Source organism: Meriones unguiculatus, chromosome 5 (assembly GCF_030254825.1).
Source record: "Meriones unguiculatus strain TT.TT164.6M chromosome 5, Bangor_MerUng_6.1, whole genome shotgun sequence".
Lineage (NCBI taxonomy): Eukaryota > Metazoa > Chordata > Mammalia > Rodentia > Muridae > Meriones > Meriones unguiculatus.
Window position 1 is genome coordinate 88197462 of NC_083353.1, and position 17664 is coordinate 88215125.

Below are 17664 nucleotides of genomic sequence, written 5' to 3' on the forward strand. Positions count from 1 at the left end.
TGAGGCAGTTATCACACAAAAGCAGGCTTTCTGGGAAAGAAGAGAATGTCACTGTTTTTTCTTCCCTATTCTTTTCTCTCCCAGAAAGCTTGCTCTTATGGCAATTTGCGTTGTTCCACTTTGCTTCTTCATCTTGGTTGTAAATAAAGACTAAGTATCTGATTTCTTGACAGATGAAGAGGAATAAACAGGAGAGCCTTCCCACAGGTGACCATTTTAAACTACTGTTCCCCAGTTTATAGCCCAGAATGAATCTGTTGCTTAGTATAGGCTACTTCTAGTAGATTTCTAATCTGGGGGCAAATTCTGGATGTGATGACAACTTTCAGCTCAGCTCTTAATCATCCACCTACCAGTCATTCCTAGCGTTTTCCTTCCCGTTCCATCATGATACATAATTGTCATCAGTGGGGAGTCCTTTTAAAAGAAACATTATCCTTAGCAATCCATCTCCCATGAGTTTCCTCCCTTGTATAGAGCAAGACAGTGATGCATGGAGCTGGGAAAGAGAGCTCATTGCTTGGAGCATTTGGGCTTGGCAGAGAGTTGATGCTGCCAAAAATAATCTTAAAACAGTATATTCTTTGCACCACTGAGGGCATTAGAAATTTTCTTTTCCTCTTAAGAATAAAGTTGATAATACATTCAGAGCTCTGACAAACCCAAGAGACAGAGAGGCATGGGAAACAGAGAGAGGCCTCCTGGGGTTTGCTTGCAGGGGATCTACTCTCCCACCTGGGTGAATGTGGGTAAAGACGGTGAGAGTGAGAGACTCCACTGAAAGTTCTGTGGTGGAGGGAGAGCTAGCCGGTTGGTGTGTGCTGAACCTACTTGGCTATTTTAGATTGACCTACGTCAACCAGGTACTTCCTCTACGACGTCCTAACTGGAAAACAACAGGACTCTTTATAAAAAGTAAATTTGTGGTATGAGGCTACAATTTCATAGTTACTTTGTCTTAGACTTGTTTTCCAGGGTCAAAATGAGGATATGAACAGCAATTTGGAAATCTGAATTGCACAGACAACGTCTGAACTGTTATTTGAATGGTAGCCTCCGCTGTTTGTTGATATGTTATGCCACCTGTGTGACTGGCTGGGTGTGCAGATGCTGGGCACACTTAAGAAGACGCTATTTTCCAAATAATCCATACACAAAAGGGGGACGTCAGATTTTCTGAGCTCTTAAACGACTCCGTTTTGACAAGCCATAGATCATCTTCAAATCACTTAGACAAAGATAAAATTTCGGACTGGATTGGCAATGGCGCCATAGAAAAGGCTGAGTAGCATTTACATGACAGATATTGGTTTGGTTTGGTTTGAAATAACTTTGGCATTCAGATTTAAAGAGACAGTTCGCTAGGTATTTCTTAAAACACACATAATAAAAATAAAAGAGGACATATTTCTAGTTTCTAGAAAGGGTTATAATAAAACTAACTTTTCCCTTCGAATGGGGCAGATTTTTTTCACGATCGTTTTCCTTTCTCCGAGGAGCCAGCTGGCATGAACAATAGACTTTACTGTGATTGTGAGACAAACCCAGGGTTTTACTTTCTAGAATTTCATCAGTTTCTCACTAAATCTTACATGAGCCAAATTGAATGTGGGATACTGTTATCACTAACAAATATTAAATATAGATCTGGGTGGGGAAGCCACATTTTGTATGTTTACCTTACTTTATTTACTATGCCAAAGACATCTGCCTCTCCCGATCACATTTTCTACCCATGTGCCTCCTCATCCATCCATCAGACACTTGCCATTTAGAACTAATATTGATCCTAGTAACTGGATAAGCGCAGTTGCTTTCATTCATCATGAGCAGAGTGCTAGCATTAAACAATAGGCTTTTTTATGCTAAATTTTCAGGAATTGCTGTGGTTGACTCCTTCTGTTTAGTGGAGGCGGCTGGACCCCTTTATATAACCTAAAAACCTTCACAAATCATAACTTAACATGATGGAAACTTTTCTTATCAAATGATCAGTATTTTAATTTTGTCAGCACAAGCAAATGGTCCAGGGTTACACAATTGGGATAGATTCGAATATTGAACTCCTCTGTGGCTCGCTTGTTTATCTAGACAAGCTGGCCTGAGAACTCCAGGGACCTACTTGTCTTTGCCATCACAGTTCCGGGGTTACAGCTGCCTACCAATCTCCTGTCTCACATGGGGGCTGGTGACCTGAACTAGGTTCTCAGGCTCATGCGACAAGAACTCTACCTACTGAGCCAATTCTCCAGCCCAAGCTAACTGTCCCTCTCCATAAAGAGTTCACACTCCAGTGAAAGACACCTGGGCAGTAAGGACAGTAGATAAATTGCGGACAGCATCTGAAGGTATGAGGTAGTCTAGGAGAGGATGAGGGTCAAACACAGATCAAAGGAAGCATTCTCATGTGTGCCTGCCAAGGAGATTAGCATTTATTTTAATAGAGTAATCAACTGAGCTTTTTATAAAGTGGCATCTGAGCAAAGATGAAGAAGGACTGAGAGTGAGCCAGAGATCTCCCAGGATAGTGTCCCAGGTAATGTAAGAACCCTTGGGAAGGACCCTGCCCAGCATGTTAGCTTGATTACCCCCAGGCAATATGGTCCACGGAAGCAGAAGAGTAAAGAAGAGTTGTGGCAAATGAGAGCGCACAAAGGCATGGGAAAAGAAGAATTCTGGACACTCATCTTTGAACAGCCATCCTGAGACACATGACAGACTCCCATTCTGCATGCTTTTTACCAAAAAGGAATCACTATTTTTGTACAAGATGCAAACCCCATGAACTTTGGAAGCTGATAGACTTGAGTCACTCTTATGTGCATGTAAGCAAGTTATTAGTTATATCTGGTACTTCCTTTTTCATCTATGTGCTGGGGGTGAGACCTCGTAAGGTTGCTGGGATCCAGCAGGCTAGACTCATGATCTTGTATGTCTATCATAGCTGCTGACTTGACTGTAAATCAAATGAGATTCAAAGTGCCTTCTGGGACTATATACATGCCTTGTTACTATTTTTCCATCACAAGGGCTGCTGTCTGGTATTAAAGCTACGTACTTACTTAAATTAGTGCTATTTTCCTGTCCTTGGTGGGTGCACCCTTGCCAGACCACAGAGGAAGACAATGTAGCCAGTCCTGATGAGGCCTGATAGGCTAGGGTCAGATAGAAGGTGAGGAGGACCTCCCCTATCAGTGGACTGGGGAAGGGGCATCGGAGGAGAAGAGGGAGGGAGGGTGAGGTTAGGAGGAGATGAGGAAGGGGGCAACAGCCAGGATATAAAGTGAATAAATTGTAATAAATAATAAATTTAAAAAAGTTAAAAATTAATGGTATTTTCATGAAGCGTAAACCTAGCTATTACCGAACTTGATTCAAGGTAGTTGTAGTTGGCAATTGTTAGTAAAGCAACATGCTCACAGGTGTCTGGGTGAGAGTGTAGTGTACCATTGGCCCTGTACTGTTAACTCTAATCCCAGGCCTGGGAGAGCAGAGATGGGGAGATACTTTCCCTTCATCTTAGTTCAAGTTTTGCTATTTCTCGCTCAGCATTGTGCAGTGCTATTTGTCCGTCCTGCTTGGCCGCCTGTCTCCTCTCCAGTCCTGGAGATGGCACTGGAGCAACACCCACAGCAGGACTGCCCATTGTCTTTCCAATCATTGTTCTGGCCACACTGCAACAGAAGGGACTCATGTGAGAGAGGGATGAGGCAGTGCCCCTTCCCAATTCAATCCTGTCTCACCTGGTCTGGAAGCCTTCCTTCATTGACTGTAGTATAGTCCCGAACTACCCAGTTATTGCTTTGGAGAAATGGCTAATTGTAACATGAAGAGAGGACATTTACAAAGATCCTCCTATAGTATCTTGAAGAGCCAGGAAGTGAGGATGTGTTCAAAATAAAGACAAAAACAAAGGAAGCTTACAATGGTCACTGTGCCAATGGGCGTAGAATCCAAGAGAAAGCTTGCGTAGCCAAAGCGATACTGTTTGAAGCAACTGAGTGACCTCGTACTACATTGTAACAAATAAATTAAATTCATGAGTATACACAGATATAAATAAGTAAGTGAAGATGGAGAGAAAGAGGCAACACTTCTGCAGAAGAATTCTAGATACTTTCATTTGTTATCCTAATTCCAAGATACAGACTCCTCAGTTTCTACGTGTAGATGGTTCACAACAACTTCCTTACAAAGTGTATACTACAGAGGGGGAAGTAAGGAAAAATATGATAAACAATGAAGACATCTGACAACTACTCCTCAGCCTGGTGACCAGATTCTGCATCAATAAGGCAAATCTGGATTGATAGTGTGTATGTGTATACCTGTGACAGGATAGAGTGGCGTTCACCTCTCTAATGTTCCTTCCCAAACACATAACCTCACTCTCATCATAAGAAAAGCATTAGACAAATCCCAATTGAAAGACTGTCGCTAAAAGGCCTCGCCAATCTACCACCGAATGTCAAGGTTATCAAAAAGCAATGAATGTTTGAGAAAATGTCACAGCCATGAGACACCTAGGGAGATAAGGGAAATGAACACAGTGTAGTCTGCCTGGTTGGACCCTGAAGTAGAAAAGGTTAAAGCTGCAAAAGTCTAACGGAGCTTAGAATTTGGTTAATGCAAGTACGTTTGAGACTTTGGTCCCGGAGCAGCCTGCAGAGTCAAAAAGTAAGGGGGTGCTGAAACTGAAAGACAAGCAAACTGAGTGTGATCACCATGTGTCAAAGTAATGCACAAGCCAGTTAAAGGGCTCCCAGGCGTCAAAGACAGAGCATACTAAGCAAGCAGGTCCCACACACTGGATCATAATGCCAGGGACAAGTAAATGTCAAATGACCATACTGAAGATGTTAATAATTAGCTAATACAAGCAGGAAATAATAAAGTATGGTGTATTTGAGGCCTCTTCCTTCCATCTACATAAATTTTCTAGAATTCTAAAATTACTCAATAATAATAAAATGAAGTTTTAAAAAATACTTCAGACTATCGTGTTACTATGAGGCCTGCTCATCATAATTGCCCATTGGAGCCTTGTCTTTCAACTCAAAATCTTGGAAATCTTCCATAGTCCCTATTCACAAATGGAGCTCCCATTCCACCTATGTTTACAGAGCCTGGGACTTACCTTATTGCTCTTAATGTTAGTTAATTCATTTACTTTACTCAGTCACTTAGAAAATACTTATATACTTCCTTCATGTTAATATACCTGAGACAGTTATTTCAAACAATAACCTTGATCCTGTCTTGGTTTACAGCTTGGCTGGGAGGGGCCACAAACATTGACTACTGGGTGATTTTGGAAATACATGGAGTACTAAAATAATGAATAGTTGTAGAGATGATGAGACATCTTTTAAGAAATTGATCTTGACATTGAGCTCTAAAGAAAACTCATAGAGAATCTCTCTTACACGTGCATGTGTATGTATGTATGTGTACATACAAAAGCATGTGTTCCCTCCTCTTTCTCCCCTCACTCTTTTTCTCCATGTTTGTGTCTGCATGCACATTGGAGGGATGTGGAGCTGGATAGACAGGCACTATGATACAGTGGTTCTTCAGGACTTAGCCTGTGTGCTGGAGTGATGGAAGCGGACAGGAGCTAAGAGACGGTATTTCAGGAGAGACCATATACGCTGAGACAGGAAAAAGAGTAGTTGGAGTTGAGCTGTAACTCTGCTTGCCAACATGCACAAGGCCTTGGTTTTAATCTTTATAACTTCTAAAACCAAACAAGAAACAAAAGGAGAGGAATGTCCACGTAGAAATTCCTTCTGCAGCTGGGTGGTATCGTAGGATTGCTTTGCCATGCATCAGACTCGCTGACAATTCCCACAGGAGATTAAGCTCTTCTTTATATCCGCACAGCTTCTTCTCTAGGTGCTGTGGTTATTATTCCCAGTTTACAGATGAGGAAACTAAGACCCTCAAATACTAGGTGGAAGGAGTTAGATTCAAATGAAAATTAGCTGGGTTAAGCTTTGGATTCTTTGCTTTTCTTGCAAGAGACAGAACTAATTACCCAGTGCTGGATCACTTTGATATATTTCTTTCAAGGCAGACAAAGTTTTCTCAGCACTGTTGAGATTTTGAGCCAGGCCCTCCCTTGCTGCAGCAGGCTGTCATGGATGGAATGTTTAATGGCATCCTTCCTCAATACCTAGAGGATGCAAGTAACATCTTGCTCCTCCTAGTGATCACAGGAAAAAAAACTCTCTAAGTGTGAAGGAACCCATCATGCCCTTTTCCCAATGTACGAACACACTGCGCTGCAGCTAAGTTCTCAGAGAGCAGAGTGTCTTAATTACTCCTTGTTTCCCATGACCCCTTTCTTTTGTGCACTTCCCTATGTGCTCCTGTGTGTGGTCTACGTATATCGATAGTATACACTCCACTTAGAGTTTATAACACAGCAACATGTAGACCACTTGTTCAACACATTCTTGCCATCTCTGACTGAGTGCCAATGGTCAAGAATTCTAAATGTCAAGGAGCCCATTTTGGTAAAAATGAAAACCCACTGTCTCTGAATTCAAAACTTGAAGGTGAGAAAACTAATTCCTGATATAGTTCATAACTCTGCAAAGCTCATTGCTTCCAGGGTGTAGAAGGGGAGCTTACCCAAGCCAACCATGGCAGGGCATACCTTGTAATCTCAGCATTTGGGAGGCTGATGGAGAAAGATGACCGGTTTATGGGCAGCTTAACAACAACAAAATCTAAGGCAAAAAGAGCGACCTTTATTGACCTAGCAGCTTACCTAGCCAGGAGCTAGTAGAGGGTGGAATCCATTAGGATGCCCGTGTACACTGATGCGTGCTGAGGTGAGCCCTGGTGATTTAAATGAAGTCTGCTGTCTAGCCATGCCATCGAAAGCACATGTCATTTTCTCCAGAAAGTCTCCCTTCCATTTGTTCATGCCACCTGGGTTTGGCAATGATTCTGAACTATATTTTTGTTCAGTTCAGCCCTCTTGATATGGGCAGGTAGTAGGAAGTAGAACCAATTTCTAGCTGCTTTCATGGCACTGAGGGTTCTGCATCACTGGAGTTCTGCTAGTCATTATTAGTGGGTGTTTGGAGACTCCTAAATGCAGATATAGCATAGGTAAGAGTGCTCAGCATGGCGCGTCTAAGTCAGGTGCTCTCTTTACTTGGCATTTTAGCTCCAGGCATTTGCTGCTCTGCTGCTTTCCATTACATCCAGCCTAGAATCATCCCATCTTGAGATGCCCATTAATTTGCTGGTGTTCTTCACTGTTTTGAGTATAGCACTGCAATGCCTGTGTTCTCTGAGGCAGTAGGGATCAGGAAATCTTTAGTAATTGTATTCCACAGGACCCCCCTGTAATTCCTGTCATTTTCTGGAAACTCTGTCTGTGTATTCTAATCTGCCTGTAGACTCCCCGGGTTAGGTCTAATCGATGTCCCTCTTTGTGTTGTCTTGCCAGAAGGAGGGACCTGTGAAGTGATCGCAGCCCACAGGTGTTGTAACAAGAACCGCATCGAGGAGCGGTCACAAACAGTGAAGTGTTCCTGTCTACCTGGGAAAGTGGCCGGGACAACAAGGAACCGACCTTCCTGTGTGGATGGTAAGCAATGGGTTTCAGTGCTCTCTAACGCGTATTCACTCATGAGCTCACTACATACAAAGTTGTTTTCTTGTGTAAACTAACTGTGGATTTGGATCACGCAACAAGGCATAACTAAAGTGTTGTGAGGTCACATGCCAGACCTCAATAAGGACGTGAACTTTTGCTCCTCTGATGTTCGGTTTGAATGTCTACTCCAAAACTCATGTTGCAAGCAGGCTGCCGTTGTGCAAGTGCAGAAAAGTGAGGCTCTGGGGAGGTGGCTGAGCCATGAGGGCTGCACCATTATAAGTGAGGTTCATGCCATTGGAAAGAGGGAATCCAGACCCCTCTTGCGCCTTTCTTTTTCTGGTTCCTACTATGTGACAGTGTATCATAAAAGGCCTCCACCAGATGCCCATGGCTTGATCTTGTAAGTCCAATCCTCTAGAGCTGTGGGAATTAATTTAGGTTTGAAAATTACCCAGTTATGAGTGTTATGTTATCACAGCAAACACACACACACACACACACACACACACACAAACCTGGATTGGAGGGGTGTCAAATAACATCATTTTGATATTTTTAAAGAAAACTAAAGCAAAAGCATTTTTAGGACAAGAAATATCTGGATTCAATGTATTTGGAAAGTATTTTCTTGAAGCCTGGATGGACTGGTAACGGTGTTGATGATCTGAAAGTTTGCAGTACCTAATATTCATTTAAAAGGTATTTACTAAGCCCTAGTTATCTGCCAGGTATCAGTCATTGCCTTGAATATATATGTGTGAATGAACACCGTTTCCTTGAGTGCACCTATGTACCAAAATCTCTTTCATATTGCTCATGTTATTTTGTCTAATCCTACCAAAAAAAAAAAATCCTCCTACTGTAATGAGTTATCTATATCCATCTTATAACTCGCGCCCAAATTTAACAACTGAAAATACTGATCACATGACTAGGACTGTAGTTCAGTTGGTAGAATGCTCACCAGCATGCACAAAGCAGCATGGCATAAACCTGGTGTGGCTGTGCGGGTGTGTAATCCCAGGAGACGTAATGCTAAGGAGATGGAGACAGGGGATCAAAGTCATCCTTGGCTACCTAAGAAGTTCAAGAATAACCTGAGCAATACAACATCTTGTCTCAAATAAATAGATCAAATTAAATTCCGAACATTTTCCTACCATGCCTGTGGGACGAGAATTCAACTTAGCTGGGAGGTTCGGGCTCAGAAGCTCTCATGTAGCTGCAATTGAGTTCTAATGTTGAGGGGTGCTGGGGTTGGTTTTGCTGTGGCTTTCTCCCATTGCTGTTGGCAAGTGCTTTTATTCTCTGCCAAGTGGGTCCATTGGAGCTTGGTATCTTTACAACATGGTAGTAGGATTTCCTCAGGGTGCCTGTAAGAAAAGCACACAAGCTCCAGTGTCCTTTATGTTAAAGCTGGGAAATATGCTTCTTTATTTTATCATGATCTTGTTCGTTACGCCTGTCTACCCTCTTCAGTGCAGAGGTGGCTTGCCAGAACATGAAGACAAGTAGTCACAAATCATCAGAGACCGTGTCGGAGGCTGGACACCTGTTTCCTTCCCAATGCAAACATAAAGAAGCAGACTAAAAACCGCAGGATAATTCCCTTGATACATGCTTTGAAAGTCACCTCTTGTCTAACTTGTATGGCTGGTCAGTATAACAGATGTCAATCCTAACTCTTGGCTACCACCTTTTAGATAATCTTATATACTATGGCCAAGCAGCAAGCCTGTGGTTCTCTGCAGTTATAATAATTTAAAGTGTAGGTGTGACTTGATCTCCTAATTTTTCACCAGGGGAATTAGGTAGGCTTCAGGGAAATGATTCATACAGGGTCAGAGAGCAAGGCTGGGAGCTTCTATCTCTGGACTTAGGCACACTCTTCCTTTTCTAAGTAAGCAGAGTGAAGACACTTTCTAGATAAGATTGTGCTTTTTATTTTTAATTATGGATCAGTAGGTCCTTATAAAGAGAAGCTATGGCAAGGAAACAAGGTATTTTAGGAAGTAAAAGAATTCTGTATTTTTGCTTTGATTTCTGATCTTTGCTTATGTGATTCTGCTCGGTAGGGCCTGATTCCCCCTTCGAGCATTTTTATTCACACTCTCATATCAATTAGGAATGGGTAAAAGGTGCCACTCTGATCTCACTTGGCATGATAGTAAAGCTTCAATAAAGAGTATTTAATGAAGATCCAATGCTGTAAATATGATTTCTGAGAGAAGTGACTATATCAATGTAGCTTGGGTCAAGAGGTAAGCTTTGGCCTGGTCAACTGCAGCCAGAGAGATAAGCTTACATGACCAGCACATATCTCCTTCTGTTCTTGGAGGAAGTCAAGCTAGTCTTAAAGGATGTAACTAAGCCGAGTTTGAGAATACGGTGCGATCATTTCTGCACTGGGGCAGTTTCTCCCAGGAGTCATTTGGCAAGATCTGGAGACATGTATATTCCAGATGTTTACCAAGGAGAGGAGCATTATTGCCATTGACTTCTAGTAGACAGATAGAAATACTACTAAGCATGCAAAATACGCTGGACCCCTCCCCCACAAAAATATATCCAACAGCAATGTCAGTGGTACTGAAGTTGTCTGAACTGGACTGTGATCAGGCAATTCCATATCACAGGGAACACAACCAAGCACTGCTAATGAGCAGGCAGGAAGCTAGCCTACTAAAGCCATATTGGCCTTTTCCAAGAGAAAGTTCCAAGAAGGCAGGAAGGCATTGCACAGTATAAAATACAACGGTCGCTTATGCTCTTGGCCAAAGAAATCTTTAAGGTTGTTACCTATAAATCTCCATCCCAATTCTAGTTCATTTTCATCTTTAATGACCTAGAATGGAATTGCCTTCAGATTTTGGATGAAAAGTACAAAGTACAGTGTGTTGGCTGTGCCGACAGAGGAGAAAATGGCATTTTGTTCTAACTTTTGTTAGATAATAAACAATATGACAGTAATATTTTAATCTCAGGACAAGTTTATTTCATTTTGGAAACTCTTAAATGTCAGTGTGATTGTTTCAAACAAAAGGACCACCAACTCTATCTTCCAAGCAAAAGCCAATAAAAAGTTTATTGGCCCAATGATGAACATTCATATATAAATAACATTCCATTCTCAAATCTATGGGCATGTAGACAAGTCTATCTGTCACTATCATTAGATTTGTTTAGCGGACTTAACAACTTAAATGAAAAAATATATATGAAGCAATCATTTGATGCAGTTGCTAGAATATTTCGGTGTGATATTATGCCTGGGCAGAATCTTGGCTGCAGTTGTTACCAAAATGAGTCTGTCTAACTACAGTGTATTGTCTTCTCCAAACAGAGGGTAAGGACTTCTGCTTCCTAAAGCTGAGATAAGAAAAAATAGAACTCTGTTTGTACGGGGATTTCCACATTGGCTCTTGTCAAGTGCCCTCCAAATTATAGGTTTTAGTCTCGATCTTACTAGCAGGTATAGATAATTGTTAGAGATTTCAATTTATAAAACTTTCTGTCATGTTAATCCAGCATGGTGGCATCTTGGCTGCCGAGTTCTGAAATATCACCTACTTTTCTCAGAAGTTTAAGTTCATTGTAAGAATTTTTAAAGCCATAGATATATAATATCCATACATTAAAAACATTCATGAAACCGTTTCCCAGAGATGGTCATGGCTTTGAATGATTGCCTTATAACCTAAGCTCAGAAGTGAAATGAACCCTGAGGTTTCACCTTTCACCCATCAGAATGGCTAAGATCAAAAACTCATGTGGCAACACATGCTGGAGAGGATGTGGAGAAAGGAGAACACTTGTCCATTGCTGGTAGGAATGTAAACTTGTACAAATACTTTGGAAATCAATCTGACACTTTCTCAGACAATCAATCAGGAATAGCGCTTCCTCAAGATCCAGCTCATTCCAAGACCTCTCCTCCAACTTCTGCTCTCCCAGATTCTCTCCTCCTCTGCCTCCCACTCCTTCCTGTCCTCTGGATCCTTCCCTCTCCTGCCTACTACTTCCTCTCCATTGCTCAACATTGTGGCTTGCGCATTTTTGGCAGAATTTATCTGTTGTGAAGCAAGGGTATTTTCTTTACCTGAGTGGCTTGTTTGTCACATTTGAAGCCATCTCTGTATGGAGGTTCTCTGATGATCATCGTCTTTGAGGTAGGCAGGGTGCTGCCAGGAGATTACCTTTCTCATTATCAAAGAATCTTTAAAATAATAAAGACACTTTCAAATGCCATATTTTGTAGGTCTGTGAAGTTTTTGAAGACTACCTATCTTTATGTAATCAATCTGTCTACAAAATCATATCTATCTGTTAAACCTAGGATGTATACTCCTGTGATAAATTAGACTAGTGTCTGACATGACTATGAGTTGATTAACTAGCGATTAACTTGCATTACCTAGTACCCTAACCAGTTTTTAATATCAGTTTAAAAGTATTGGAAGTAACCTTGAACTTGTATCAATATACTAAAGCTTATACCAATGTTTCAAAAAATAGACTTATTTTTGCATCAATATACAAAATTCTATATCAGAGTTCAAATTAACCTTACCTGAGAATAACAAATAAAACTCTAAGTTGAGTAGATTCAATAATCTACCTTTTGTTTTATTCCTATAAGATATCCCTTTATACTTCTTTCTTTTTAACCCCTTTTCTCCTGATCTGAGAAAGAAAGATAGAAAAAAGAAAAAGGAAAAGAGAGAAATCCCAGAGTCTAACCTTGTTTCACTCTGAATAAGACCATTAATAATTTATAAACATCTCCCAATGACAGTAAAAATTTGTAGCCATAAAAAAACAACCAAAAACATACCAAACCCCCTTTAAGGAAAATTGAACCTCATTCTCATGGATTTCTTCTAGCTGACATTTTGGACACACAGAAGTCCTATTAGTGGGGCCAACATTGTGGCTCAACATTGTGGCTGGCTGTTTTATTTTGGCATGTTTACACAAAGTTGAGACAGGTGATGGGTAGAATAGGTATCACAATGCAATGTCTGATTGAAACCAGAGAGTGAGGGAGAGAAATCAGCATTTGAATGAACAAGGGTAAGGTGTATACATTCCAAAAGAACATTATACCACACCCTAACTGGATATTAGCCATATAATATAGAATAAACATACTAAAAACTATACTCCTAAAGAAGCTAAACAAGGAAGACCCTAGGGAAGATGCTCAATCCTCATTCAGAAAGACAAATGCAATAGCCATCAGAAGCAGGAAAAAAACAGGGAATAGGACAGGAGCCTACCATAAACAGCCTCTGAAAGAATACTGATCATGGTATTGAAGCAGAGTCTGAGACTCAGCCAAACTTTGGGTAGAGTGCAAAATCTTAGAAAAGAAGAGGGATATAGAAAGTGGACAGAAGCTCCAAAAGGAGACCAACTGAGCCATAAAAACTGAGCCCTGGGGCCCTGCAGAGACTGATACCCCAATCAATGACAATGCATTGAGAGTACCTAAAACCCCAGCTCAGATGTCCCACATAGACTCAGTCTCCAAGTGGGGTCCCTAGTAAGGGGAGCAGGGACTTTCTCTGGCATGAACTCAGTGGCAGGCCCTCTGATCACAGCCCCCTGGGGGGTGCAGCCTTGCCAGGCCACAGAGGAAGACAATGCAACCAGCCCTGATGAGACCCTATAAGCTAGGGTCAAATAGAAGGGGAGGAGGACCTCCTCTATCAGTGGACTAGGGAAGGGGCATGGAGGAGGAGGGCGAGATTGGGAGGAGACGAGGGAGGGGGCCACAGCTAGGATACAAATTGAATAAATTTTAATAAATGATAATAATAATAAAAATATAAAAATGTAAAAGCACAGTGGAGGTATTTATTAGATTTAAATTCTGCGATAGTGATTGATGGAGGGTTCATTTCCCTGAATATGTGATAAGTCTTTCCCATGCTTGTGCAGACTTTTCCAAATATAATTGTTGATACCTAAATAGGATTCCTAGTGGTAAATACCCCCTCACTTATTTGACTGCCCTCTCTGCTTTTACCCACTTACCATCATTTTTTTTTCATTCTCCTGATTCTCTTCTCTAAGAATAAGTAAACGTGAGCATCTCTCCAGGGCAGTAGTTGACGATACATGCATGTTTGCTTCACATTTGTCCTAGACACGTCTTACACAATACATTTTCCATGGTAAATGTCTGAACACTGTTATTTTCTTTCCTCTGAAGTTGAGGTCAGTTTTCACCTGTACTGGTTCCAAAAGCAGAATAGCTACGACTTTAAATGAAGCTTATGGTTTATTAGTTTAGATCAAAATCTAATATCAGATTATTTGAAATGAGAAGTTTGAAAGTAAAATCTTAGCAATGTATTCAAAGCACATTATGTATTTGAGGGAGGTTTTCAACTAATGACTAGTTTTAAAATTATGTCTGATCACCTGATAACTGGAAACTCCAAAATACACATTCATCAAATTATGGCATAGTCATCTATAAATATTTATAAAACCATCATGCCCTTGTCCCCATGCCTAGGATGTAACAACATCTATGAAGGAATTCTATGAAGGAATGTGCTGTTACATATTATCTAGCATTTAAGTCTATAATTTCAGTAAGACTAAAACCTTACTTCAGATCTCTGATCAGAACAAACTAAAACTGTATTTGATTCTTTCTAGTTACTTTCAAGTGCTTCTCAGGACCTAAAATAAATCAAGTACATGTCCACAAACATGAAGATGATAAACACACGGTTAAAGTATCCATTTAAGGGAACAATTTGTCTAAGCAAAGAACATACAACAGTGAAAATTGACCTTCTAAGAGGCTTCTAAAGCTATGGTCTATAATTTTAGGAATCCAGCATGGCATAAAATAGTATCAGCCTAAATATTTTTACATAATGGAATATAGTTACAACAACATTTGTAAGAAGAGTGCTGGTTCATTTTTAAGGCTTCGCACGTACACCTCTTCGTAATGCTCTGAGCCTGTGGACTTACTTCCTTGTTAGGCCAGCCCTGTAAGCTATGTCCTGTTATCTCTAATTTTTTCATCAGGTAAAAAACACAGAGCTTTGGTGACTGTTTCAGTGTCATGCAAGCAATAAAGGCAGAGACAGAAGGTCAACCTGGGCTTTGGTGCCCCCAGAGGCCCTGTATTTGAGATATAGTTAAAGCAGCCTCTGGTCTTAGCCACACATTAAGTTTCAAAGGCTTTCTTTTAAGGTGAAAGCTATCTCAGTGAACAGGGAAAGGCAGTATAGCCAAATGATACAGAAATATCATATACTTGGGACAGTGCCTGCTTCTTTTCATTAGATATCATTCTGAGGTCATTGCCATAGAATAAGTAGAAATGCTTCTGTAAACCATGCTTTTTTTTCTTTTTTTTTTTATTCACTCAGGTAATTTAATTTTTTTAATTTTTATTAATTACAGTTTATTCACTTTGTATCCCCCTGTACTTCCCTCTTTCCTCCCTTCCCAACCTCACCCTCCCTATTCCCTACCTGTGTCCCTCTCCCAGTCCACTGATAGGGGAGGTCCTCCTCCCCTTCCCTCTGATTCTAGTCTATCAGGTCTCATCAGGAGTGGCTGCATTGTCTTCTTCTGTGGCCTGGTAAGGCTGCTCCCCCCTCAGAGAGGGAGGCCAATCAGTTCCTGTCAGAGACATTCCTTGTCCCCATTACTATGGAACCCACTTGGATACTGAACTGCCATAGGCTACCTCTATGCAGGGGTTCCAGGCCATCTCCATGAGTGGTCCTTGGTTGGAGCATCAGTTTCAGAAAAGACCCCTGTGCCCAGACTTTTTTGGATCTGTTGCTGTCCTTGTGGAGTTCTTGTCCTCTCCAGGTCTTTCTATCAATGTTTTTAGTTCTATGTAATGATTGAGAATTTACTGTGAAAGCCATCACAGCAGTGTGTGTGTGTGTGTGTGTGTGTGTGTGTGTGTGTGTTTGTGTGTGTGTTTGTGTGTGTGTGTGTATAGGGGATTACCAGAGCCTCTGTTTTATACTGAAATGTACAAGTTTCTCTAGTTAGAGCTCGCCAAGTAATTTCTATCTTTTTCTCTTTTTCAACTTGAATAAATATGTGAGAAAAAGGTCTACAGCTGGTCAGTAGGGAAGTTTTTAACTTATTCTAGACATCAGCATCAACTTTAACTAGTCAAAGTCTAATTTGACTTTGTAACTTCGTACGACTCTCTCTCCTCATCCAGAGAAGAGAATGACTGTTTCAGTGACTCCTCTTCCTGGTAGTTTTTGACTTGAGGCTCTTACTGTCTCATGTCAAATATAATGAAAGCAGTCTCCAGGATCAGCACACAGTAAGCTTCAAAGGCTTTCTTTCAAGATGCAAACTATCTAAGTGAACAGGGCAAGGCAGGACAGCCAAATATACAGAAATATCAAATCAAATATCAGACCCAAGTGGAATCAGACTCTGTCACCAGGCATGGGGAACAGTGCAGAAGCTTCTGTTTGAGACATTTGTCACCTTCCCAAATGGGCATCCCAAAGTCTTTTTGAACTCTTCGTTAATACAATGAAACACCAATTGCATTCCAAGTCATTTTGTGACAAAAACAAGCCATTATGTTACTATAATTTGATGCGGGCTTATTGTAAGCTTACAAGACAAGGACAAATAGACAGAGAGAAAGCAAGGGACACAAAGATCTTGATGGGTTAAAGGACTGGCTAGCATGAGAAAGGCCACACAGAGAGACAGACATAGAAAGGAAAGGAAAGGAAGTGAGTTAGAAAGGGTGTTCAACAGGTACTAAACACAAACACTAGACAGATTTATCCACAAAATAGCTTGATTTATTGTCTTGAAGAACTGGTCCTATGCTGTTTTGTTACTGCTTGGGGGTTTTTATTTTTGAGATTATAATTACAACATTCTTCCTTCCACTTTCCTCCCTCCAAACCTTCCCATTACGCCTACCACTCTCTTTCAAAGTCATAAACTCTTTTTTTTTCACCAATTGCTATTGCATGCATACATGTGTGCATATATGTATTATTATATTATTTATTTATTTATTCCTAAATACAAACTGTTTAGTCCTTATAGTGTTACCTGTACACCTGTACGTATGTTTTCAGAGGTGACCATTTGGGACTAGACAACCATTTGATGCGTTCTTCCCTTGGGAACATCACCTCTCCCACTCTCAGCTTTCCTCGGTTGCCCATAGTTCTTCATGGAGGGTTGAGATCTCCGTGGGCATTTCTCTGCCCACTTGGCCATGTCTACTGATGTCACCTTGTTCATCTCATGTTTAGACAGGCATGTTGGTGGGACTTCATGAATATAATATCTAATATTATTAAGAACCAGAGTCTCACAACACTCTCTGATTCTCTGCCCCTTAACAGTCTTTCTGCTCCCTGTCCTTTTTTCTTTCTTTCTTTCTTTCTTTCTTTCTTTCTTTCTTTCTTTCTTTCTTTCTTTCTTTCTTTCTTTCTTTCTTTCTTTCTTTCTTCATTTTCCAGGTATTTTATTTTATGTTTTATTAAAAATATTGATTTTTTTGTTAATAAAGTTTATTCATTTTGTATCCCAGCCCCGCCCAATCCCACCTTTCCTCCCTCATCTCCTCCCATGCCCCTGCTCAAATCCACTGATAGGGGAGGTCCTTCTCCCCTTCCATTTGAACCTAGGCTATCAGGTCTCATCAGGACTGGCTGCATTGTCTTTCTCTGTGGCCTGGTAAGGCTGTGCCCCCCTCGTGGGGAGGTGATCAAAGAGCCAGCCACTGAGTTCATGTCAGAGACAGACCCTGCTCCCATCCCCAGGAACCCTTTCCTTAGCCTTAGGTAAGGGATATTCAGTGACTCTGGGTTCCAGAACTCTGAATATTGTCTGGTTGTGGTTTTCTGTAGTGGTCTCCATGTTTTGTAAGGAGTTTTCTTGATGAGTGAAGACTCCATCTATTTGTGAGTATAATGAGAATAGTTTAGCACGCATGATAATGTATGTACATAATCCTAGCACTCAGGGGGCTGACACAAGAGACTCACAATTTTGAGGCTGACCTG

General features: G+C 40.9%; 1 protein-coding gene across 1 annotated transcript in view; it reads left to right on the forward strand.

The window, feature by feature from the left end:
- The window catches only part of Tafa1 (TAFA chemokine like family member 1), a 554452-nt gene that overhangs the window by 394644 nt on the left and 142144 nt on the right, over positions 1–17664 (forward strand). Inside the window, exon 3 of the mRNA XM_060383830.1 lies at positions 7466–7606. Coding sequence (XP_060239813.1) covers positions 7466–7606 — 141 coding nt within the window. The remainder of the gene's footprint in view (positions 1–7465; positions 7607–17664) is intronic.